At 44.6% G+C, this 26869-nt stretch overlaps 1 protein-coding gene across 1 annotated transcript in view; it reads right to left on the bottom strand.

Annotated features, from left to right (window-relative positions):
- Positions 1 to 26869, bottom strand: part of SRCAP (Snf2 related CREBBP activator protein) — an 85028-nt gene that overhangs the window by 32745 nt on the left and 25414 nt on the right. The window contains exons 9-12 of the mRNA XM_056553174.1: positions 22106 to 22213; positions 21839 to 22026; positions 13873 to 14050; positions 13662 to 13798 (exon numbers count right to left, since the gene is read on the bottom strand). Coding sequence (XP_056409149.1) covers positions 13662 to 13798; positions 13873 to 14050; positions 21839 to 22026; positions 22106 to 22213 — 611 coding nt within the window. The remainder of the gene's footprint in view (positions 1 to 13661; positions 13799 to 13872; positions 14051 to 21838; positions 22027 to 22105; positions 22214 to 26869) is intronic.

The raw sequence follows: 26869 nt of genomic DNA, 5'->3' as shown, positions 1-26869 counted from the left end.
ACCAGAGGGGGTGCCCTACTAGACTTAATATTACCCAACAGACCTGACCAGAGGGGGCGTCCTACTAGACTTAATATTATCCAACAGACCTGACCAGAGGGGGCGCCCTACTAGACATAATATTAACAGACCTGACCAGAGGGGGCGCCCTACTAGACTTCACATTATCCAACAGACCTGACCAGAGGGGGCGTCCTACTAGAGTTAATATTATCCAACAGACCTGACCAGAGGGGGCGCCCTACTAGACTTAATATTATCTGACCTGATCAGAGGGGGCGCCCTACTAGACTTCACATTATCCAACAGACCTGACCAGAGGGGGCGCCCTACTAGACTTAATATTATCCAACAGACCTGACCAGAGGGGGCGCCCTACTAGACTTAATATTATCTGACCTGATCAGAGGGGGCGCCCTACTAGACTTCACATTATCCAACAGACCTGACCAGAGGGGGCGCCCTACTAGACTTAATATTATCCAACAGACCTGACCAGAGGGGGCGCCCTACTAGACTTAATATTATCCAACAGACCTGACCAGAGGGGGCGCCCTACTAGACTTAATATTATCCAACAGACCTGACCAGAGGGGGCGCCCTACTAGACTTAATATTACCCAACAGACCTGACCAGAGGGGGCGCCCTACTAGACTTAATATTATCAGACCTGACCAGAGGGGGCGCCCTACTAGACTTAATATCATCAGACCTGACCAGAGGGGGCGCCCTACTAGACGTAATATCATCAGACCTGACCAGAGGGGGCGTCCTACTAGACTTAATATTATCCAACAGACCTGACCAGAGGGGGCGCCCTACTAGACTTAATATTATCAGACCTGACCAGAGGGGGCGTCCTACTAGACTTAATATTATCCAACAGACCTGACCAGAGGGGGCGCCCTACTAGACTTAATATTAACCAACAGACCTGACCAGAGGGGGCGCCCTACTAGACTTAATATTATCAGACCTGACCAGAGGGGGCGCCCTACTAGACTTAATATTATCAGACCTGACCAGAGGGGGCGCCCTACTAGACTTAATATTATCAGACCTGACCAGAGGGGGCGCCCTACTAGACTTAATATTAACCAACAGACCTGACCAGAGGGGGCGCCCTACTAGACTTAATATTATCCAACAGACCTGACCAGAGGGGGCGCCCTACTAGACTTAATATTATCCAACACACCTGACCAGAGGGGGCGTCCTACTAGACTTAATATTATCAGACCTGACCAGAGGGGGTGCCCTACTAGACTTAATATTAACAGACCTGACCAGAGGGGGCGCCCTACTAGACTTAATATTATCAGACCTGACCAGAGGGGGCGCCCTACTAGACTTAATATCAGACCTGACCAGAGGGGGCGTCCTACTAGACTTAATATTATCAGACCTGACCAGAGGGGGCGCCCTACTAGACTTAATATTACCCAACAGACCTGACCAGAGGGGGCACCCTACTAGACTTAATATTAACAGACCTGACCAGAGGGGGCGCCCTACTAGACTTAATATTATCCAACACACCTGACCAGAGGGGGCGTCCTACTAGACTTAATATTATCAGACCTGACCAGAGGGGGTGCCCTACTAGACTTAATATTAACAGACCTGACCAGAGGGGGCGCCCTACTAGACTTAATATTATCAGACCTGACCAGAGGGGGCGCCCTACTAGACTTAATATCAGACCTGACCAGAGGGGGCGTCCTACTAGACTTAATATTATCAGACCTGACCAGAGGGGGCGCCCTACTAGACTTAATATTACCCAACAGACCTGACCAGAGGGGGCGCCCTACTAGACTTAATATTCACCAGCAGACCTGACCAGAGGGGGCGCCCTACTAGACTTAATATTATCCAACAGACCTGACCAGAGGGGGCGCCCTACTAGACTTAATATTATCAGACCTGACCAGAGGGGGCGCCCTACTAGACTTAATATTATCCAACAGACCTGACCAGAGGGGGCGTCCTACTAGACTTAATATTATCCAACAGACCTGACCAGAGGGGGCGCCCTACTAGACTTAATATTCACCAGCAGACCTGACCAGAGGGGGCGTCCTACTAGACTTAATATTATCCAACAGACCTGACCAGAGGGGGCGCCCTACTAGACTTATTATCAGACCTGACCAGAGGGGGCGCCCTACTAGACTTAATATTATCCAACAGACCTGACCAGAGGGGGCGCCCTACTAGACTTAATATTACCCAACAGACCTGACCAGAGGGGGCGCCCTACTAGACTTAATATTATCAGACCTGACCAGAGGGGGTGCCCTACTAGACTTAATATTATCCAACAGACCTGACCAGAGGGGGCGCCCTACTAGACTTAATATTACCCAACAGACCTGACCAGAGGGGGCGCCCTACTAGACTTAATATTATCAGACCTGACCAGAGGGGGCGCCCTACTAGACTTAATATTATCAGACCTGACCAGAGGGGGCGCCCTACTAGACTTAATATTAACAGACCTGACCAGAGGGGGCGCCCTACTAGACTTAATATTACCCAACAGACCTGACCAGAGGGGGCGCCCTACTAGACTTAATATTAACAGACCTGACCAGAGGGGGCGCCCTACTAGACTTAATATTACCCAACAGACCTGACCAGAGGGGGCGCCCTACTAGACTTAATATTATCCAACACACCTGACCACAGGGGGCGCCCTACTAGACTTAATATTATCAGACCTGACCAGAGGGGGCGCCCTACTAGACTTAATATCAGACCTGACCAGAGGGGGCGCCCTACTAGACTTAATATTCACCAGCAGACCTGACCAGAGGGGGCGCCCTACTAGACTTATTATTATCCAACAGACCTGACCAGAGGGGGCGCCCTACTAGACTTAATATTCACCAGCAGACCTGACAGTAACTAATGTGCAGGTATTTGGACACCTAGGAAATAGTGACCATAATATAATCCATTATAACTTGTTCTGCAATAAGGGAATCTCTCGAGGGGCCACAAAAACAATGAATTTCAGGAAGGCAAAGTCCGATCGACTCAGAGATAATAATATAAAATGGGATAATGTCCTCAAAAACAACAATACTGACACTAAATGGGAGACTTTTAGGAATATCTTAAATTCTCACTGTAAGATGTATAAACCTTATGGAAATAAAAGGGTCAGAAATAAATGAAAACCAATATGGATGAATAAAAATGATAAGGGGCAATAAATGACAAAAACAAAGCATTTAACTCCTTCAGGACAAAGGGCGTACCTGTACGCTGTTACCACGCATCACACCGGGCCGGTCCCGGAGGCTAACAATATCCGGGACCCTGGGCTAATAGCGTGCGGCACCGATTGTTGTATCACACGATATTAACCCTTCAGACGCGGCGATCAAAGTTGGTCGCCGCATCGAAAAATGAAAGTAAACGCTTCCCAGCAGCTCAGTCGGTCTGATCGGGACATCGCAATAAAATCGCGATGTCCCGATCAGCTAGGACGCGAGCGGAGACCCCCTTACCTTGCTCCGTCGAGTCCGATGGGCGTTTGATTGCTCCAAGCCTGAGCTACAGGCTGGAGCAATCGAGCCCCTATCTCGCTGATCCATGCAAAGCTATGGCTTTGCAGGGATCAGGGTATAAGATCAGTGTGTGCAGTGTTATAGCCCCCTATGGGATAACAATGATCAGTGTGTGCAGTGTTAAAGCCCCCTATGTGATAACAATGATCAGTATAAGAGATCAGTGTGTGCAGTGTTATAGGTCCCTATGGGATAATAATGATCAGTATAAGAGATCAGTGTGTGCAGGGTTATAGCCCCCTATGTGATAACAATGATCAGTATAAGAGATCAGTGTGTGCAGTGTTATAGTTTCCTATGGGATAACAATGATCAGTGTGTGCAGTGTTATAGCCCCCTGTGGTATAACAATGCTCAGTGTGTGCAGTGTTATAGCCCCCTATGGGATAACAATGATCAGTGTGTGCAGTGTTATGGCCGCCTATGGGATAACAATGATCAGGGTGTGCAGTGTTATAGCCCCCTATGGGATAACAATGATCAGTATAAGAGATCAGTGTGTGCAGTGTTATAGTCTCCTATGGGATAACAATGATCAGTATAAGAGAACAGTGTGTGGTGTTATAGTCTCCTATGGGATAACAATGATCAGTATAAGAGATCAGTGTGTGCAGTGTTATAGTCTCCTATGGGATAATAATGATCAGTATAAGAGATCAGTGTGTGCAGTGTTATAGTTTCCTATGGGATAACAATGATCAGTGTGTGCAGTGTTATAGCCCCCTATGGGATAACAATGATCAGTGTGTGCAGTGTTATAGCCCCCTATGGGATAACAATGATCAGTGTGTGCAGTGTTATGGCCCCCTATGGGATAACAATGATCAGGGTGTGCAGTGTTATAGCCCCCTATGGGATAACAATGATCAGTATAAGAGAACAGTGTGTGCAGTGTTATAGTCTCCTATGGGATAACAATGATCAGTATAAGAGATCAGTGTGTGCAGTGTTATAGTCTCCTATGGGATAATGAGCAGTGTGATTAGTATTATAGCCTCCTATGGGATAACAATGATCAGTATAAGAGATCAGTGTGTGCAGTGTTATAGTCTCCTATGGGATAATAATGATCAGTATAAGAGATCAGTGTGTGCAGTGTTATAGCCCCCTATGGGATAACAATGATCAGTGTGTGCAGTGTTATAGCCCCCTATGGGATAACAATGATCAGTGTGTGCAGTGTTATAGTCTCCTATGGGATAACAATGATCAGTGTGTGCAGTGTTATGGCCGCCTATGGGATAACAATGATCAGGGTGTGCAGTGTTATAGCCCCCTATGGGATAACAATGATCAGTATAAGAGAACAGTGTGTGCAGTGTTATAGTCTCCTATGGGATAACAATGATCAGTATAAGAGATCAGTGTGTGCAGTGTTATAGTCTCCTATGGGATAATAATGATCAGTATAAGAGATCAGTGTGTGCAGTGTTATAGTCTCCTATGGGATAACAATGATCAGTAGAAGAGATCAGTGTGTGCAGTGTTATAGGTCCCTATGGGATAATAATGATCAGTATAAGAGATCAGTGTGTGCAGTGTTATAGTCTCCTATGGGATAATGAGCAGTGTGATTAGTATTATAGCCTCCTATGGGATAACAATGATCAGTATAAGAGATCAGTGTGTGCAGTGTTATAGTCTCCTATGGGATAATGATCAGTATAAGAGATCAGTGTGTGCAGTGTTAAAGTCTCCTATGGGATAACAATGATCAGTAGAAGAGATCAGTGTGTGCAGTGTTATAGGTCCCTATGGGATAATAATGATCAGTATAAGAGATCAGTGTGTGCAGTGTTATAGTCTCCTATGGGATAATGAGCAGTGTGATTAGTATTATAGTCTCCTATGGGATAACAATGATCAGTATAAGAGATCAGTGTGTGCAGTGTTATGGTCTCCTATGGGATAATGATCAGTATAAGAGATCAGTGTGTGCAGTATTATAGTCTCCTATGGGATAACAATGATCAGTATAAGAGATCAGTGTGTGCAGTGTTATGGTCTCCTATGGGATAATGATCAGTGAGATTAGTATTATAGCCTCCTAAGGGAGCAATAACACTGCAAAAAAAAGTGAACAAAGGTCATTTACCGTATATGCCGGCATATAAGACGATTTGGGGTATAAGACGACCCCCAACTTTTACAGTTAAAATATAGAGTTTGGGATATACTCGCAATATAAGACTAACCCTCCTACCACGATGTACGGTACCTTGTAGTTCCCCCCACATTAGGCAGGCATCATGTTCCCCCACATTAGGTAGGCAGTATAGTTCCCCCCACATTAAGTTGGTAGATCCCCCACATTAAGTTGCCAGTTCCCCCACATCAGGTCGCCAGTTCCCCCACATCAGGTCGCCAGTTCCCCCACATTAGGTCGCCAGTTCCCCCACATTAGGTCGGGAGTTATCCCACATTTGTAGGCAGCTCCCCCCACATTTGTAGGCAGCTCCCCCCACATTAGGTCAGCAGTTCCCCCACATTAGGTCAGCAGTTCCCCCACAATAGTAGGCAGCTCCCCCCACCCCACAGACATACAGCTTCCAGCCATATACAGTGTATGGCTGCAGGCTGTATGTCTGTACTGCTGCCCCCACAGTGTTCCGATCACCGCTCCTCCGGCCCGGGGTCACCATCTACTGCTATGGCCTATGGACCATAGCAGTAGGTGCCGGGGGGAGCGGTGACCGGAGCACTGAAGATAGCACGGCCGGTCACTCACCAGGCCCCGGTCGGCGCGTCCTCCTGGTCCTGCGCTTCTCTGCCTCTATGGTTGTAGGCACGTGACGTCACTGACGTCCCCTGCGTACAACCATAGAGACGGAGGATCGGACCGCAGGAGGATCGCAGGAGGACGCCGGGGAATGGTAAGTGACAGGCGGACATCCTTATGTCCCGAAAAGATTTTTCGGGACACAGGGATGTCCAGCATAGGAATACCTATGATTATCTTCCCGGGCCGGCTCCCGTGTGTGGCTGCAGGCGGGGGTCGGCCAGAGCAGCTATAAACTAATACTGTATAATAAAAACCAGGGTGCCTCCAGCTGTTGTGAAACTACAACTCCCAGCATGCCCGGACAGCCTTTGCCATGCTGGGAGTTGTAGTTTCACAACAGCTGGAGACCCCCTGGTTTTTAGTATACAGTATTAGTTTTTACTTGCTCTGGCCGACCCCCGCCTGCAGCCACACACGGGAGCCGGCCCGGGCAGATAATCAGAAGTTTTCCTATCCCGGACCTTTAATACCCGGCATATAAGACGACCCCCGACTTTTCAGAAGAAAATTCGGGGTTAAAAAGTCGTCTTCTACGCCGGGATAAACGGTAACCCCTTACCTAATAAAAGTTTGAATCACCACCCTTTTCCGATTAAAAAACAAACAAAAAAAAAACAGTGTAAATAAAAATAAATCAACATATGTCCAAACTATAAAAATATTTTGTTAATTAAATCGCATGGTCAAAAAATTAGCCCTCATACCTATACGTGGAAAAATAAAGTTATAGCGGTCAGAATTTGAGAATTTTTAAGGTATAAATTTTAATGCATGTAGTTATGATTTTTTTTCCGAAGTACAACAATATCCAACCTATGTATGCAGTTACAAAATTACATTTTTTCTTCAATTTTGTCGGACAATAATTTTTTTTCTCTGTTTCGCCGTGGATGACTAATGTCACTGCAAAGTAGAATTGGTGGCGCAAAAAATAAGCATCATATGGAATTTTATGTGCAAAATTGAAAGCGTTATGATTTTTAGAAGGTGATGAGGAAAAAATGAAAATGCAAAAACGGAAAAACCCTGCATCTTTAAGGGGTTAAACTACTAAAAGAGGACGGCAGTGAAGAAGCATTATAAAACTAGAGAGAAAATGTAACATATGTTTAAAAAAATAAAATAAAAAAACAGATAAATGCCGCAAAAATAGACAGAAAGACTCATTGCCAAAGAGAGTAAAAATAACCCCAAAATGTTCTTTAACTTTATAAAGAGCAAAAAGGTTAAAAATGAAAGTGTGGGTCCTTTAAAAAATGACGAGGAGGAAATTATAAACGGGGATCAGGAAAAAGCAAATATATTAAACAAATTATTCTCCACTGTGTTCACCGAGGAAAATTAAATGCCAGGTGAAATACAGCAAGATAAGGTAAACTCCTCAGTACAGGTCACCTGTCTAACACAGGAAGAAGTACAGGTCACCTGTCTAACCCAGGAAGAAGTACAGGTCACCTGTCTAACCCAGGAAGAAGTACAGGTCACATGTCTAACCCAGGAAGTAGTACAGGTCACCTGTCTAACCCAGGAAGTAGTACAGGTCACCTGTCTAACCCAGGAAGTAGTACAGTGCCGCCTACAAAATAGACATATCACAAGGTCCAGATGATATTCACCCCCGTGTTCTAAAGGAATTAAGTAAAGTAATAGACAGACCCCTATTTTTAATATTCAGGGACTCTATAGTAACAGGGACTGTTCCCCAGGATTGGAGCATAGCAAATGTGGTGCCAATATTTAAAAATGGGACAAAAGGTGACCCCAGGAATTATAGACCTGTTAGTTTAACCTCTGTTGTATGTAAATTGTTAGAGGGTTTTCTAAGAGATGCTATTTTGGAATATCTAGATAAAAATAAATGTATGACCCCATATCACATGGCTTCATGAGGGATCGGTCCTGTCACCTGATCAGCTTTTATGAGGAGGTAAGCTCCAGACTGGACCAGGGGCAATCGCTGGATGTCGTATATCTGGATTTTTCCAAAGCATTTGATCCGGTGCCACATAAAAGATTGGTGCATAAAATGAGAAGGATCGGGCTGAGGGAGAATGTGTGTAAGTGGGTAAGTAACTGGCTCAATGATAGGGAACAGAGGGTGGTTATTAGAAATGAGCGAAGTTACAGTGATTCGATACAAACTTTGCGGCTTGGTGGTTGATTACTTTATCCTGCATAAATTAGTTCAGCTTTCAGGTGCTCCGGTGGCTGGAGACTCTCCTAGGACTGTATCCACCTTTTCCAGTCACTGGAGCACCTGAAAGCTGAACTAATTTATGCAGGATAAAGTCAGCAATGGCTGAGCCGAGAAGTTCATGACAAATCGAATCACTGTAACTTCATTCATCTCTAGTGTTATTAATGGTAATTATTTTTATTGGGTGACTGTTACTAATGGGGACCACAGGGGTCAGCCTTGGGTCCTGTTCTATTTAATATATTCATTAATGACCTTGTAGAGTGGTTGAATAGTAAAGTAACAATCTTTGCTGATGATACTAAACTTTGTAAAGCGGTAAACACAATAGAGGACAGTGCACTGTATATAGTAGATAACACTATAGAGGACAGTGCACTGTGTATAGTAGATAACACTATAGAGGACAGTGCGCTGTGTATAAAAGATAACAATAGAGGACCGTGCATTATTACAAATGGATCTGGATAGTTTGGAGGTTTGGGTAGGAAGTGGCAGATGAGGTTCAACACTGATAAATTTAAGATAATGCACACGGGAAGGAAAAATCCAGGCTGGGATTATGTATTAAATGGGAGCACACTTTGGGACGACTGACATGGAAAAGGACTTGGGAGTGTTAGTTAACAGTAAATTTAGTTGTAGTGACCAGTGTCGAGCAGCTGCTGCCAAGGCTAATGAAATTTTAGGGGGCATCAATAGGGGCATAGATGACCATGACAAGGAAATAATTCTACCGCTGTACAAATCACTAGTCAGACCACACATGGAATACTGTGTACAGTACTGGTCAGACCACACATGGAATACTGTGTACAGTACTGGTCAGACCACACATGGAATACTGTGTACAGTACTGGTCAGACCACACATGGAATACTGTGTACAGTACTGGTCAGACCACACATGGAATACTGCGTACAGTACTGGTCAGACCACACATGGAATACTGCGTACAGTACTGGTCAGACCACACATGGAATACTGTGTACAGTACTGGTCAGACCACACATGGAATACTGCGTACAGTACTGGTCAGACCACACATGGAATACTGCGTACAGTACTGGTCAGACCACACATAGAATACTGCGTACAGTACTGGTCAGACCACACATGGAATACTGTGTACAGTACTGGTCAGACCACACATGGAATACTGCGTACAGTACTGGTCAGACCACACATAGAATACTGTGTACAGTACTGGTCAGACCACACATAGAATACTGTGTACAGTACTGGTCAGACCACACATAGAATACTGTGTACAGTACTGGTCAGACCACACATGGAATACTGTGTACAGTACTGGTCAGACGACACATGGAATACTGTGTACAGTACTGGTCAGACCACACATGGAATACTGCGTACAGTACTGGTCAAACCACACATGGAATACTGCGTACAGTACTGGTCAGACCACACATGGTATACTGTGTACAGTACTGGTCAGACCACACATGGAATACTGCGTACAGTACTGGTCAGACCACACATGGAATACTGCGTACAGTACTGGTCAGACCACACATGGAATACTGCGTACAGTACTGGTCAGACCACACATAGAATACTGCGTACAGTACTGGTCAGACCACACATAGAATACTGTGTACAGTACTGGTCAGACCACACATGGAATACTGTGTACAGTACTGGTCAGACCACACATGGAATACTGTGTACAGTACTGGTCAGACCCCCACATGGAATACTGTGTACAGTACTGGTCAGACCACACATGGAATACTGTGTACAGTACTGGTCAGACCACACATACAATACTGTGTACAGTACTGGTCAGACCACACATAGAATACTGTGCACAGTTCTGGTCAGACCCCACATAGAATACTGTGTACAGTACTGGTCAGACCACACATAGAATACTGAGTACAGTACTGGTCAGACCACACATAGAATACTGTGTACAGTACTGGTCAGACCACACATAGAATACTGTGTACAGTACTGGTCAGACCACACATAGAATACTGTGTACAGTACTGGTCAGACCACACACAATACTGTGTACAGTACTGGTCAGACCACACATAGAATACTGTGTACAGTACTGGTCAGACCACACATAGAACACTGTGTACAGTACTGGTCAGACCACACATGGAATACTGTGTACTGTACTGGTCAGACCACACATGGAATACTGTGTACAGTACTGGTCAGACCACACATGGAATACTGTGTACAGTACTGGTCAGACCACACATAGAATACTGTGTACAGTACTGGTCAGACCACACATAGAATACTGTGTACAGTACTGGTCAGACTACACATAGAATACTGTGTACAGTACTGGTCAGACCACACATAGAATACTGTGTACAGTACTGGTCAGACCACACATGGAATACTGTGTACAGTACTGGTCAGACCACACATAGAATACTGTGTACAGTACTGGGCACCAGTGTACAAGAAATATATAGTGGAGCTGGAGAGGGTTCAAAGACGGGCAACCAGAGTAATACGGGGAATGGGAGGACTACAGTACCCAGAAAGATTATCAGAATTAGGGTTATTTAGTTTAGAAAAAAGAAGGATTAGGGGAGACCTAATAACTATGTATAAATATATCAGGGGACAGTACAGAGATCTCTCCATGATCTATTTATACCCAGGACTGTATATATAACAAGGAGGTGACCTAATAATATATATAATATATCAGCACAGTACAGAGATCTCTCCATGATCTATTTATACCCAGGACTGTATATATAACACGGGGGTGACCTAATAATATATATATATATATATATATAATATATCAGGACTGTACAGAGATCTCTCCATGATCTATTTATACCCAGGACTGTATATTTAACAAAGAGGTGACCTAATAATATATATAATATATCAGGACCGTACAGAGATCTCTCCCATGATCTATTTATAACCAGGACTGTATATATAACAAGGAAGTGACCTAATAATATATATATAATATATCAGGACAGTACAGAGATCTCTCCATGATCTATTTATACCCAGGACTGTATATATAACAAGGAGGTGACCTAATAATATATATATCAGGACAGTACAGAGATCTCTCCATGATCTAATTATACCCAGGACTGTATATATAACATGGAGGTGACCTAATAATATATATAATATATCAGGACAGTACAGAGATCTCTCCATGATCTATTGATACCCAGGACTGTATATATAACATGGAGGTGACCTAATAATTTATATATAATATATCAGCACAGTACAGAGATCTCTCCATGATCTATTTATACCCAGCACTGTATAAATAACAAGGAGGTGACCTAATAATATATATAATATATCAGGGCCGTACAGAGATCTCTCCATGATCTATTTATAACAAGGAGGTGACCTAATAATATATATATATAATGTATCAGGACAGTACAGAGATCTCTCCATGATCTATTTATACCCAGGACTGTATATATAACAAGGGGGTGATATAATAATATATAATATATAAGGACAGTACAGAGATCTCTCCATGATCTATTTATACCCAGGACTGTATATATAACAAGGAGGTGACCTAATAATATATATAATATATCAGGACAGTACAGAGATCTCTCCATGATGTATTTATACCCAGGACTGTATATATAACAAGGGGGTGATATAATAATATATAATATATAAGGACAGTACAGAGATCTCTCCATGATCTATTTATACCCAGGACTGTATATATAACAAGGAGGTGACCTAATAATATATATATAATATATCAGGACAGTACAGAGATCTCTCCATGATCTATTTATACCCAGGACTGTATATATAACAAGGAGGAGACCTAATAATATATATAATATATCAGGATTGTACAGAGATCTCTCCATGATCTATTGATACCCAGGACTGTATATATAACAAGGAGGTGACCTAATAATATATATATCAGGACAGTACAGAGATCTCTCCATGATCTATTTATATCCAGGACTGTATATATAACAAGGAGGTGACCTAATAATATATATCAGGACAGTACAGAGATCTCTCCATGATCTATTTATACCCAGGACTGTATATATAACAAGGGGGTGATATAATAATATATATAATATATCAGGACAGTACAGAGATCTCTCCATGATCTATTTATATCCAGGACTGTATATATAACAAGGAGGTGACCTAATAATATATATCAGGACAGTACAGAGATCTCTCCATGATCTATTTATACCCAGGACTGTATATATAACAAGGAGGTGACCTAATAATATATATATAATATATCAGGACAGTACAGAGATCTCTCCATGATCTATTTATACCCAGGACTGTATATATAACAAGGAGGTGACCTAATAATATATATAATATATCAGGACAGTACAGAGGTCTCTCTATGATCTATTTATACCCAGGACTGTATATATAACAAGGTGACCTAATAATATATATAATATATCAGGACTGTATATATAACAAGGAGGTGACCTAATAATATATATAATATATCAGGACAGTACAGAGGTCTCTCTATGATCTATTTATACCCAGGACTGTATATATAACAAGGTGACCTAATAATATATATAATATATCAGGACTGTATATATAACAAGGGGGCATTCTCTATGTTTAGAGGAAAGGAGGTTTCTACACCAGCACAGACGGGTTCTTTACTGTAAGAGCAGTGAGACTGTGGAATTCTCTCCCGGAGGAGGTGTCATGGTGAACTCTGTATAAGAATATAAAAGGGGTCTGGATGCATTTTTGGAGAATAATAACATCGCTGGTTATGTATAATAGATTTATAGGGACAGAACGCTGATCCAGGGATTTATTCTGATATTTGGAGTCAGGAAGGAATCTTTACCTCTAGTATGAGGGGTTTTTGCTCCTCTGGATCAGTAGGGACTCATTAGGGTTATAGGTTGAACTTGATGGATTCTGGTCTTTTTTTGACGTTATGAACTCTGTTACCATCCACCGCCATCCACCCAATGCATAAGCCCACCGCTCTACACCACCACCAGCGCCCACTAATATCCTCCCACCACAGCCCATCATCACATGGGTATCGTGCACAGGGGCACACCACCAGCCACCCACCTGTCTCTTAAGTTTACGCTCCTTCTGGGAACCATAATACGTGAGTATTTTAAAACTAGGACACCATCGCTTCAGTTCCATTTCCCAGTTGAGGATGACGCTGGTGGGCACAATGATCAGATGAGGACCCCAATTCCCTAGAGGATACAATGAAGAGTTATAGCAGGTGCTGGTGCATGTACAGACAAGGGCAACAGGGCACAACACTCACCACGTTCACAGGCCAGATGGGCCAGGAGGGAGATGGTTTGAATGGTTTTCCCGAGCCCCATCTCATCGGCCAGAATCCCATTCAGCTTCTTCTCATACATGGTCACCATCCACTCCAGGCCTATGTGCTGGTATTCCCGCAGTTCCCCCCGCAGAAGAAACGGGACCGAGGTCTTCACCTGGAGATAGGAGGAAACTACAGGTCACAATGATGGGGGAGCCTGAGGAAGGTGTAGGACAGTGTAAGGGCTGGTTCACATCACGTTTCCCCCATACGGGAGCGCATACGGCAGGGGGGAGCTAAAACCTTGCGCGCCCGTATGCCTTTCTATCCACTCCAGTATGTAATTCATTTCCATGAGCCGGCGTGAAACGTTCGGTCCGCTCATTTTTGGGCTCAATGCGCTTTTTCCCCGGACCTAAAACTGTGGTCAACAGCGCAAAAATGAGCCGACCGCACGTTTAACTCCGACCGGCTCATGGAAATGAATTACATACGGGAGCGCAAGGTTTTAGCTCCCCCTGCCGTATGCGCTCCCCCAGCCTAACAGATAAATCCCTCCCCAGTATAGACCTCGTTACACAATGATCTGAGGACAGTGTAACATATAAATCATTCCCCAGTATAGACCTCGTTACACAATGATCTGAGGACAGTGTAACATATAAATCTTTCCCCAGTATAGACCTCGTTACACAATGATCTGAGGACAGTGTAACATATAAATCCCTCCCCAGTATAGACCTCGTTACACAATGATCTGAGGACAGTGTAACATATAAATCATTCCCCAGTATAGACCTCGTTACACAATGATCTGAGGACAGTGTAACATATAAATCTTTCCCCAGTATAGACCTCGTTACACAATGATCTGAGGACAGTGTAACATATAAATCATTCCCCAGTATAGACCTCGTTACACAATGATCTGAGGACAGTGTAACATATAAATCCCTCCCCAGTATAGACCTCCTTACACAATGATCTGAGGACAGTGTAACATATAAATCCCTCCCCAGTATAGACATCACCACACAATGATCTGAGGACAGTGTAACATATAAATCACTCCCCAGTATAGACATCACCACACAATGATCTGAGGACAGTGTAACATATAAATCCCTCCCCAGTATAGACATCACTACACAATGATGTGAGGACAGTGTAACATATAAATCCCTCCCCACTATAGACCTCACCACACAATGATCTGAGGACAGTGTAACATATAAATCACTCCCCAGTATAGACCTCACCACACAATGATCTGAGGACAGTGTAACATATAAATCACTCCCCAGTATAGACATCACTACACAATGATCTGAGCACAGTGTAACATATAAATCCCTCCCCACTATAGACATCACCACACAATGATCTGAGGACAGTGTAACATATAAATCACTCCCCAGTATAGACATCACCACACAATGATCTGAGGACAGTGTAACATATAAATCCCTCCCCAGTATAGACATCACAACACATTGATCTGAGGACAGTGTAACATATAAATCCCTCCCCAGTATAGACCTCGTTACACAATGATCTGAGGACAGTGTAACATATAAATCATTCCCCAGTATAGACATCACCACACAATGATCTGAGGACAGTGTAACATATATATCCCTCCCCACTATAGACATCACTACACAATGATCTGAGGACAGTGTAACATATAAATCACTCCCCAGTATAGACATCACTACACAATGATCTGAGCACAGTGTAACATATAAATCCCTCCCCAGTATAGACATCACCACACAATGATCTGAGGACAGTGTAACATATAAATCCCTCCCCAGTATAGACATCACCACACAATGATCTGAGGACAGTGTAACATATAAATCACTCCCCAGTATAGACATCACTACACAATGATGTGAGGACAGTGTAACATATAAATCCCTCCCCAGTATAGACATCACTACACAATGATCTGAGGACAGTGTAACATATAAATCCCTCCCCAGTATAGACATCACCACACAATGATCTGAGGACAGTGTAACATATAAATCCCTCCCCAGTATAGACATCACTACACAATGATGTGAGGACAGTGTAACATATAAATCCCTCCCCAGTATAGACCCCACCACACAATGATCTGAGGACAGTGTAACATATAAATCCCTCCCCACTATAGACATCAATACACAATGATCTGAGGACAGTGTAACATATAAATCCCTCCCCAGTATAGACATCACCACACAATGATCTGAGGACAGTGTAACATATAAATCACTCCCCAGTATAGACATCACCACACAATGATCTGAGGACAGTGTAACATATAAATCCCTCCCCAGTATAGACATCACTACACAATGATCTGAGGACAGTGTAACATATAAATCCCTCCCCAGTATAGACATCACCACACAATGATCTGAGGACAGTGTACCATATAAATCCCTCCCCAGTATAGACATCACTACACAATGATCTGAGGACAGTGTAACATATAAATCACTCCCCACTATAGACATCACTACACAATGATCTGAGCACAGTGTAACATATAAATCCCTCCCCAGTATAGACCCCACCACACAATGATCTGAGGACAGTGTAACATATAAATCCCTCCCCACTATAGACATCAATACACAATGATCTGAGGACAGTGTAACATATAAATCCCTCCCCAGTATAGACATCACCACACAATGATCTGAGGACAGTGTAACATATAAATCCCTCCCCAGTATAGACATCACTACACAATGATCTGAGCACAGTGTAACATATAAATCCCTCCCCAGTATAGACATCACCACACAATGATCTGAGGACAGTGTAACATATAAATCACTCCCCAGTATAGACATCACTACCAAATGATCTGAGCACAGTGTAACATATAAATCCCTCCCCAGTATAGACATCACCACACAATGATCTGAGGACAGTGTAACATATAAATCCCTCCCCAGTATAGACATCACTACACAATGATCTGAGCACAGTGTAACATATAAATCACTCCCCACTATAGACATCACTACACAATGATCTGAGGACAGTGTAACATATAAATCCCTCCCCAGTATAGACATCACTACACAATGATCTGAGGACAGTGTAACATATAAATCCCTCCCCACTATAGACATCACTACACAATGATCTGAGGACAGTGTAACATATAAATCCCTCCCCAGTATAGACCCCACCACACAATGATCTGAGGACAGTGTAACATAAATCCCTCCCCACTATAGACATCAATACACAATGATCTGAGGACAGTGTAACATATAAATCCCTCCCCAGTATAGACCCCACCACACAATGATCTGAGCACAGTGTAACATATAAATCCCTCCCCAGTATAGACATCACTACACAATGATCTGAGGACAGTGTAACATATAAATCCCTCCCCAGTATAGACATCACTACACAATGATCTGAGGACAGTGTAACATATAAATCCCTCCCCAGTATAGACATCACCACACAATGATCTGAGGACAGTGTAACATATAAATCACTCCCCACTATAGACCTCACCACACAATGATCTGAGGACAGTGTAACATATAAATCACTCCCCAGTATAGACCTCACCACACAATGATCTGAGGACAGTGTAACATATAAATCCCTCCCCACTATAGACCTCACCACACAATGATCTGAGGACAGTGTAACATATAAATCACTCCCCAGTATAGACATCACCACACAATGATCTGAGGACAGTGTAACATATAAATCACTCCCCAGTATAGACATCACCACACAATGATCTGAGGACAGTGTAACATATAAATCCCTCCCCACTATAGACATCACCACACAATGATCTGAGCACAGTGTAACATATAAATCCCTCCCCAGTATAGACATCACTACACAATGATCTGAGGACAGTGTAACATATAAATCCCTCCCCAGTATAGACATCACCACACAATGATCTGAGGACAGTGTAACATATAAATCACTCCCCAGTATAGACCTCACCACACAATGATCTGAGGACAGTGTAACATATAAATCCCTCCCCACTATAGACCTCACCACACAATGATCTGAGGACAGTGTAACATATAAATCATTCCCCAGTATAGACCTCGTTACACAATGATCTGAGGACAGTGTAACATATAAATCACTCCCCAGTATAGACATCACCACACAATGATCTGAGGACAGTGTAACATATAAATCACTCCCCAGTATAGACATCACCACACAATGATCTGAGGACAGTGTAACATATAAATCCCTCCCCACTATAGACATCACCACACAATGATCTGAGCACAGTGTAACATATAAATCCCTCCCCAGTATAGACATCACTACACAATGATCTGAGGACAGTGTAACATATAAATCCCTCCCCAGTATAGACATCACCACACAATGATCTGAGGACAGTGTAACATATAAATCCCTCCCCACTATAGACATCACTACACAATGATCTGAGCACAGTGTAACATATAAATCCCTCCCCACTATAGACATCACCACACAATGATCTGAGGACAGTGTAACATATAAATCACTCCCCAGTATAGACATCACCACACAATGATCTGAGGACAGTGTAACATATAAATCCCTCCCCAGTATAGACACCACCACACAATGATCTGAGGACAGTGTAACATATAAATCCCTCCCCAGTATAGACATCACCACACAATGATCTGAGGACAGTGTAACATATAAATCCCTCCCCAGTATAGACATCACTACACAATGATCTGAGGACAGTGTAACATATAAATCCCTCCCCAGTATAGACATCACTACACAATGATCTGAGGACAGTGTAACATATAAATCCCTCCCCAGTATAGTCATCACCACACAATGATCTGAGCACAGTGTAACATATAAATCCCTCCCCAGTATAGACATCACCACACAATGATCTGAGGACAGTGTAACATATAAATCCCTCCCCAGTATAGACCCCACCACACAATGATCTGAGGACAGTGTAACATATAAATCCCTCCCCAGTATAGACATCACCACACAATGATCTGAGGACAGTGTAACATATAAATCCCTCCCCACTATAGACATCACCACACAATGATCTGAGGACAGTGTAACATATAAATCCCTCCCCAGTATAGACATCACTACACAATGATCTGAGGACAGTGTAACATATAAATCCCTCCCCAGTATAGACATCACTACACAATGATCTGAGCACAGTGTAACATATAAATCCCTCCCCACTATAGACATCACCACACAATGATCTGAGGACAGTGTAACATATAAATCCCTCCCCAGTATAGTCATCACCACACAATGATCTGAGCACAGTGTAACATAAATCCCTCCCCAGTATAGACATCACCACACAATGATCTGAGGACAGTGTAACATATAAATCCCTCCCCAGTATAGACATCACTACACAATGATCTGAGGACAGTGTAACATATATATCCCTCCCCAGTATAGACATCACCACACAATGATCTGAGCACAGTGTAACATATAAATCCCTCCCCAGTATAGACATCACCACACAATGATCTGAGCACAGTGTAACATATAAATCCCTCCCCAGTATAGACATCACTACACAATGATCTGAGGACAGTGTAACATATAAATCACTCCCCAGTATAGACATCACCACACAATGATCTGAGCACAGTGTAACATATAAATCCCTCCCCACTATAGACATCACCACACAATGATCTGAGGACAGTGTAACATATAAATCCCTCCCCAGTATAGACATCACCACACAATGATCTGAGCACAGTGTAACATATAAATCCCTCCCCAGTATAGACATCACCACACAATGATCTGAGGACAGTGTAACATATAAATCCCTCCCCAGTATAGACATCACCACACAATGATCTGAGGACAGTGTAACATATAAATCCCTCCCCAGTATAGACATCACCACACAATGATCTGAGCACAGTGTAACATATAAATCCCTCCCCAGTATAGACATCACCACACAATGATCTGAGGACAGTGTAACATATAAATCCCTCCCCAGTATAGACACCACCACACAATGATCTGAGGACAGTGTAACATATAAATCCCTCCCCAGTATAGACATCACCACACAATGATCTGAGGACAGTGTAACATATAAATCCCTCCCCAGTATAGACATCACTACACAATGATCTGAGGACAGTGTAACATATAAATCCCTCCCCAGTATAGACATCACTACACAATGATCTGAGGACAGTGTAACATATAAATCCCTCCCCAGTATAGTCATCACCACACAATGATCTGAGCACAGTGTAACATATAAATCCCTCCCCAGTATAGACATCACCACACAATGATCTGAGGACAGTGTAACATATAAATCCCTCCCCAGTATAGACCCCACCACACAATGATCTGAGGACAGTGTAACATATAAATCCCTCCCCAGTATAGACATCACCACACAATGATCTGAGGACAGTGTAACATAAATCCCTCCCCAGTATAGACATCACCACACAATGATCTGAGGACAGTGTAACATATAAATCCCTCCCCAGTATAGACATCACTACACAATGATCTGAGGACAGTGTAACATATAAATCCCTCCCCAGTATAGACATCACCACACAATGATCTGAGCACAGTGTAACATATAAATCCCTCCCCACTATAGACATCAATACACAATGATCTGAGGACAGTGTAACATATAAATCCCTCCCCACTATAGACATCACTACACAATGATCTGAGCACAGTGTAACATATAAATCCCTCCCCACTATAGACATCACCACACAATGATCTGAGGACAGTGTAACATATAAATCCCTCCCCAGTATAGACATCACCACACAATGATCTGAGGACAGTGTAACATATAAATCCCTCCCCAGTATAGACATCACCACACAATGATCTGAGCACAGTGTAACATATAAATCCCTCCCCACTATAGACATCACCACACAATGATCTGAGGACAGTGTAACATATAAATCCCTCCCCAGTATAGACATCACCACACAATGATCTGAGCACAGTGTAACATATAAATCCCTCCCCAGTATAGACATCACCACACAATGATCTGAGGACAGTGTAACATATAAATCCCTCCCCAGTATAGACCCCACCACACAATGATCTGAGGACAGTGTAACATATAAATCCCTCCCCAGTATAGACATCACTACACAATGATCTGAGCACAGTGTAACATATAAATCCCTCCCCACTATAGACATCACTACACAATGATCTGAGCACAGTGTAACATATAAATCCCTCCCCACTATAGACATCACCACACAATGATCTGAGGACAGTGTAACATATAAATCACTCCCCAGTATAGACATCACTACACAATGATCTGAGCACAGTGTAACATATAAATCCCTCCCCACTATAGACATCACCACACAATGATCTGAGGCCAGTGTAACATATAAATCACTCCCCAGTATAGACATCACCACACAATGATCTGAGGACAGTGTAACATATATATCCCTCCCCAGTATAGACATCACCACACAATGATCTGAGCACAGTGTAACATATAAATCCCTCCCCAGTATAGACATCACCACACAATGATCTGAGGACAGTGTAACATATAAATCCCTCCCCACTATAGACATCACCACACAATGATCTGAGGACAGTGTAACATATAAATCCCTCCCCAGTATAGACATCACCACACAATGATCTGAGGACAGTGTAACATATAAATCCCTCCCCAGTATAGACATCACTACACAATGATCTGAGGACAGTGTAACATATAAATCACTCCCCAGTATAGACATCACTACACAATGATCTGAGCACAGTGTAACATATAAATCCCTCCCCACTATAGACATCACCACACAATGATCTGAGGACAGTGTAACATATAAATCACTCCCCAGTATAGACATATGGCCAGTGATCCTGACTAGGAGGCGATAACCGTGGGTATTACCTGAGTGGTGGCCAGTGTGTACCCCTTGGGCTGCAGAGATTCGGCGGTGGCAGCAATGTCGGTGATCTCCTCCTTGGGCTCAGGGGGGTGGCACTGCGGGTGGTCAATGCCGGGGTCAGCCTCATCTAGTTTGATCAGAAATTCCACTCCTTCAGATTCACAGTCCGAGGAGTCACAACCTGAAGACTCTGAAAAGGCAGAAACCATGAGAAGCCCTGAAGACACAAGGCCACCATCGTAGGCCACTCACCGTACACAACCACTCACCGTAGTCCTCCGCATTTTCCACACTGTCCGGCTCGCTCACACTAGCGCTCTCTTGCTCTGATGGCAGCACAGAGTATTTCAGCAGAAGCTCATCTAAGGACATCTCCCCTGTGGAAATGACATTGTGAGGTCTGACTGTGTGATCTGCCATTATTAGGGCGAGAATGGTGTGCCTGCTCTTACTGTAGAGAAGCCTTCTGCTGATGAGGTCTCCACATGAGATCCCCTGTACAGTCCTCAGATCACCTCTCTGACAGTGTGATCTGCCATTATTAGGGTGAGAATGGTGTGCCTGCTCTTACTGTAGAGAAGCCTTCTGCTGATGAGGTCTCCACATGAGATCCCCTGTACAGTCCTCAGATCACCTCTCTGACAGTGTGATCTGCCATTATTAGGGTGAGAATGGTGTGCCTGCTCTTACTGTAGAGAAGCCTTCTGCTGATGAGGTCTCCACATGAGATCCCCTGTACAGTCCTCAGATCACCTCTCTGACAGTGTGATCTGCCATTATTAGGGCGAGAATGGTGTGCCTGCTCTTACTGTAGAGAAGCCTTCTGCTGATGAGGTCTCCACATGAGATCCCCTGTACAGTCCTCAGATCACCTCTCTGACTGTGTGATCTGCCATTATTAGGGCGAGAATGGTGTGCCTGCTCTTACTGTAGAGAAGCCTTCTGCTGATGAGGTCTCCACATGAGATCCCCTGTACAGTCCTCAGATCACCTCTCTGACTGTGTGATCTGCCATTATTAGGGCGAGAATGGTGTGCCTGCTCTTACTGTAGAGAAGCCTTCTGCTGATGAGGTCTCCACATGAGATCCCCTGTACAGTCCTCAGATCACCTCTCTGACAGTGTGATCTGCCATTATTAGGGTGAGAATGGTGTGCCTGCTCTTACTGTAGAGAAGCCTTCTGCTGATGAGGTCTCCACATGAGATCCCCTGTACAGTCCTCAGATCACCTCTCTGACTGTGTGATCTGCCATTATTAGGGCGAGAATGGTGTGCCTGCTCTTACTGTAGAGAAGCCTTCTGCTGATGAGGTCTCCACATGAGATCCCCTGTACAGTCCTCAGATCACCTCTCTGACAGTGTGATCTGCCATTATTAGGGTGAGAATGGTGTGCCTGCTCTTACTGTAGAGAAGCCTTCTGCTGATGAGGTCTCCACATGAGATCCCCTGTACAGTCCTCAGATCACCTCTCTGACTGTGTGATCTGCCATTATTAGGGTGAGAATGGTGTGCCTGCTCTTACTGTAGAGAAGCCTTCTGCTGATGAGGTCTCCACATGAGATCCCCTGTACAGTCCTCAGATCACCTCTCTGACTGTGTGATCTGCCATTATTAGGGTGAGAATGGTGTGCCTGCTCTTACTGTAGAGAAGCCTTCTGCTGATGAGGTCTCCACATGAGATCCCCTGTACAGTCCTCAGATCACCTCTCTGACTGTGTGATCTGCCATTATTAGGGTGAGAATGGTGTGCCTGCTCTTACTGTAGAGAAGCCTTCTGCTGATGAGGTCTCCACATGAGATCCCCTGTACACTCCTCAGATCACCTCTCTGACTGTGTGATCTGCCATTATTAGGGCGAGAATGGTGTGCCTGCTCTTACTGTAGAGAAGCCTTCTGCTGATGAGGTCTCCACATGAGATCCCCTGTACAGTCCTCAGATCACCTCTCTGACTGTGTGATCTGCCATTATTAGGGCGAGAATGGTGTGCCTGCTCTTACTGTAGAGAAGCCTTCTGCTGATGAGGTCTCCACATGAGATCCCCCGTACACTCCTCCTTAACTCTAGGGACATGAGATATTGAACAAGCCCAGAGCTTCTCCTCCCCATCCTATTATTCCCCTATAGTGGCCCCTGGAGAACCCTCTTCAGCTCTGCTACATCTGTCTACACTGTAGGGCCCAGAGCTTCTCCTCCTCATCCTATTATTCCCCTATAGTGGCCCCTGGAGAACCCTCTTCAGCTCTGCTACATCTGTCTACACTGTAGGGCCCAGAGCTTCTCCTCCCCATCCTATTATTCCCCTATAGTGGCCCCTGGAGAACCCTCTTCAGCTCTGCTACATCTGTCTACACTGTAGGGCCCAGAGCTTCTCCTCCTCATCCTATTCCCCTATAGTGGCCCCTGGAGGACCCTCTTCAGCTCTGCTACATCTGTATACACTGTAGGGCCCAGGGCTTCTCCTCCCCCATCCTATTATTCCCCTATAGTGGCCCCTGGAGAACCCTCTTCAGCTCTGCTACATCTGTCTACACTGTAGGGCCCAGAGCTTCTCCTCCTCATCCTATTATTCCCCTATAGTGGCCCCTGGAGAACCCTCTTCAGCTCTGCTACATCTGTCTACACTGTAGGGCCCAGAGCTTCTCCTCCTCATCCTATTCCCCTATAGTGGCCCCTGGAGAACCCACTTCAGCTCTGCTACATCTGTCTACACTGTAGGGCCCAGAGCTTCTCCTCCTCATCCTATTATTCCCCTATAGTGGCCCCTGGAGAACCCTCTTCAGCTCTGCTACATCTGTCTACACTGTAGGGCCCAGAACTTCTCCTCCTCATCCTATTCCCCTATAGTGGCCCCTGGAGAACCCTCTTCAGCTCTGCTATATCTGTATACACTGTAGGGCCCAGAGCTTCTCCTCCTCATCCTATTCCCCTATAGTGGCCCCTGGAGAACCCTCTTCAGCTCTGCTATATCTGTATACACTGTAGGGCCCAGAGCTTGTCCTCCTCATCCTATTATTCCCCTATAGTGGCCCCTGGAGAACCCACTTCAGCTCTGCTACATCTGTCTACACTGTAGGGCCCAGAGCTTCTCCTCCTCATCCTATTATTCCCCTATAGTGGCCCCTGGAGAACCCTCTTCAGCTCTGCTACATCTGTCTACACTGTAGGGCCCAGAGCTTCTCCTCCTCATCCTATTATTCCCCTATAGTGGCCCCTGGAGAACCCACTTCAGCTCTGCTATATCTGTATACACTGTAGGGCCCAGAGCTTCTCCTCCTATTCCTATTCCCCTATAGTGGCCCCTGGAGAACCCTCTTCAGCTCTGCTACATCTGTCTACACTGTAGGGCCCAGAGCTTCTCCTCCTCATCCTATTATTCCCCTATAGTGGCCCCTGGAGAACCCTCTTCAGCTCTGCTATATCTGTATACACTGTAGGGCCCAGAGCTTCTCCTCCTCATCCTATTCCCCTATAGTGGCCCCTGGAGAACCCTCTTCAGCTCTGCTATATCTGTCTACACTGTAGGGCCCAGAACTTCTCCTCCTCATCCTATTATTCCCCTATAGTGGCCCCTGGAGAACCCTCTTCAGCTCTGCTATATCTGTCTACACTGTAGGGCCCAGAGCTTCTCCTCCTCATCCTATTATTCCCCTATAGTGGCCCCTGGAGAACCCTCTTCAGCTCTGCTACATCTGTCTACACTGTAGGGCCCAGAGCTTCTCCTCCTCATCCTATTATTCCCCTATAGTGGCCCCTGGAGAACCCACTTCAGCTCTGCTACATCTGTCTACACTGTAGGGCCCAGAGCTTCTCCTCCTCATCCTATTATTCCCCTATAGTGGCCCCTGGAGAACCCTCTTCAGCTCTGCTACATCTGTCTACACTGTAGGGCCCAGAGCTTCTCCTCCCCATCCTATTATTCCCCTATAGTGGCCCCTGGAGAACCCTCTTCAGCTCTGCTACATCTGTCTACACTGTAGGGCCCAGAGCTTCTCCTCCCCATCCTATTATTCCCCTATAGTGGCCCCTGGAGAACCCTCTTCAGCTCTGCTATATTTGTCTACACTGTAGGGCCTAGAACTTCTCCTCCTCATCCTATTATTCCCCTATAGTGGCCCTTGGAGAACCCTCTTCAGCTCTGCTACATCTGTATACACTGTAGGGCACAGAGCTTCTCCTCCTCATCCTATTCCCCTATAGTGGCCCCTGGAGAACCCTCTTCAGCTCTGCTACATCTGTCTACACTGTAGAACCCAGAGCTTCTCCTCCTCATCCTATTATTCCCCTATAGTGGCCCCTGGAGAACCCTCTTCAGCTCTGCTATATCTGTCTACACTGTAGGGCCCAGAACTTCTCCTCCTCATCCTATTATTCCCCTATAGTGGCCCCTGGAGAACCCTCTTCAGCTCTGCTACATCTGTATACACTGTAGAGCCCAGAGCTTCTCCTCCTCATCCTATTATTCCCCTATAGTGGCCCCTGGAGAACCCTCTTCAGCTCTGCTACATCTGTCTACACTGTAGGGCCCAGAGCTTCTCCTCCTCATCCTATTCCCCTATAGTGGCCCCTGGAGAACCCTCTTCAGCTCTGCTACATCTGTATACACTGTAGAGCCCAGAGCTTCTCCTCCTCATCCTATTATTCCCCTATAGTGGCCCCTGGAGAACCCTCTTCAGCTCTGCTACATCTGTCTACACTGTAGGGCCCAGAACTTCTCCTCCTCATCCTATTCCCCTATAGTGGCCCCTGGAGAACCCTCTTCAGCTCTGCTACATCTGTCTACACTGTAGGGCCCAGAGCTTCTCCTCCTCATCCTATTCCCCTATAGTGGCCCCTGGAGAACCCTCTTCAGCTCTGCTACATCTGTATACACTGTAGGGCCCAGAGCTTCTCCTCCTCATCCTATTATTCCCCTATAGTGGCCCCTGGAGAACCCACTTCAGCTCTGCTATATCTGTATACACTGTAGGGCCCAGAGCTTCTCCTCCTCTTCCTCTTCCCCTATAGTGGCCCCTGGAGAACCCACTTCAGCTC

The sequence above is a fragment of the Hyla sarda genome, unplaced genomic scaffold (assembly GCF_029499605.1).
Source record: "Hyla sarda isolate aHylSar1 unplaced genomic scaffold, aHylSar1.hap1 scaffold_253, whole genome shotgun sequence".
Taxonomy (NCBI): Eukaryota; Metazoa; Chordata; class Amphibia; order Anura; family Hylidae; genus Hyla; species Hyla sarda.
The sequence above is the reverse complement of the archived record's forward strand: the minus strand, read 5'-3'. Positions and strand labels throughout refer to the sequence as shown.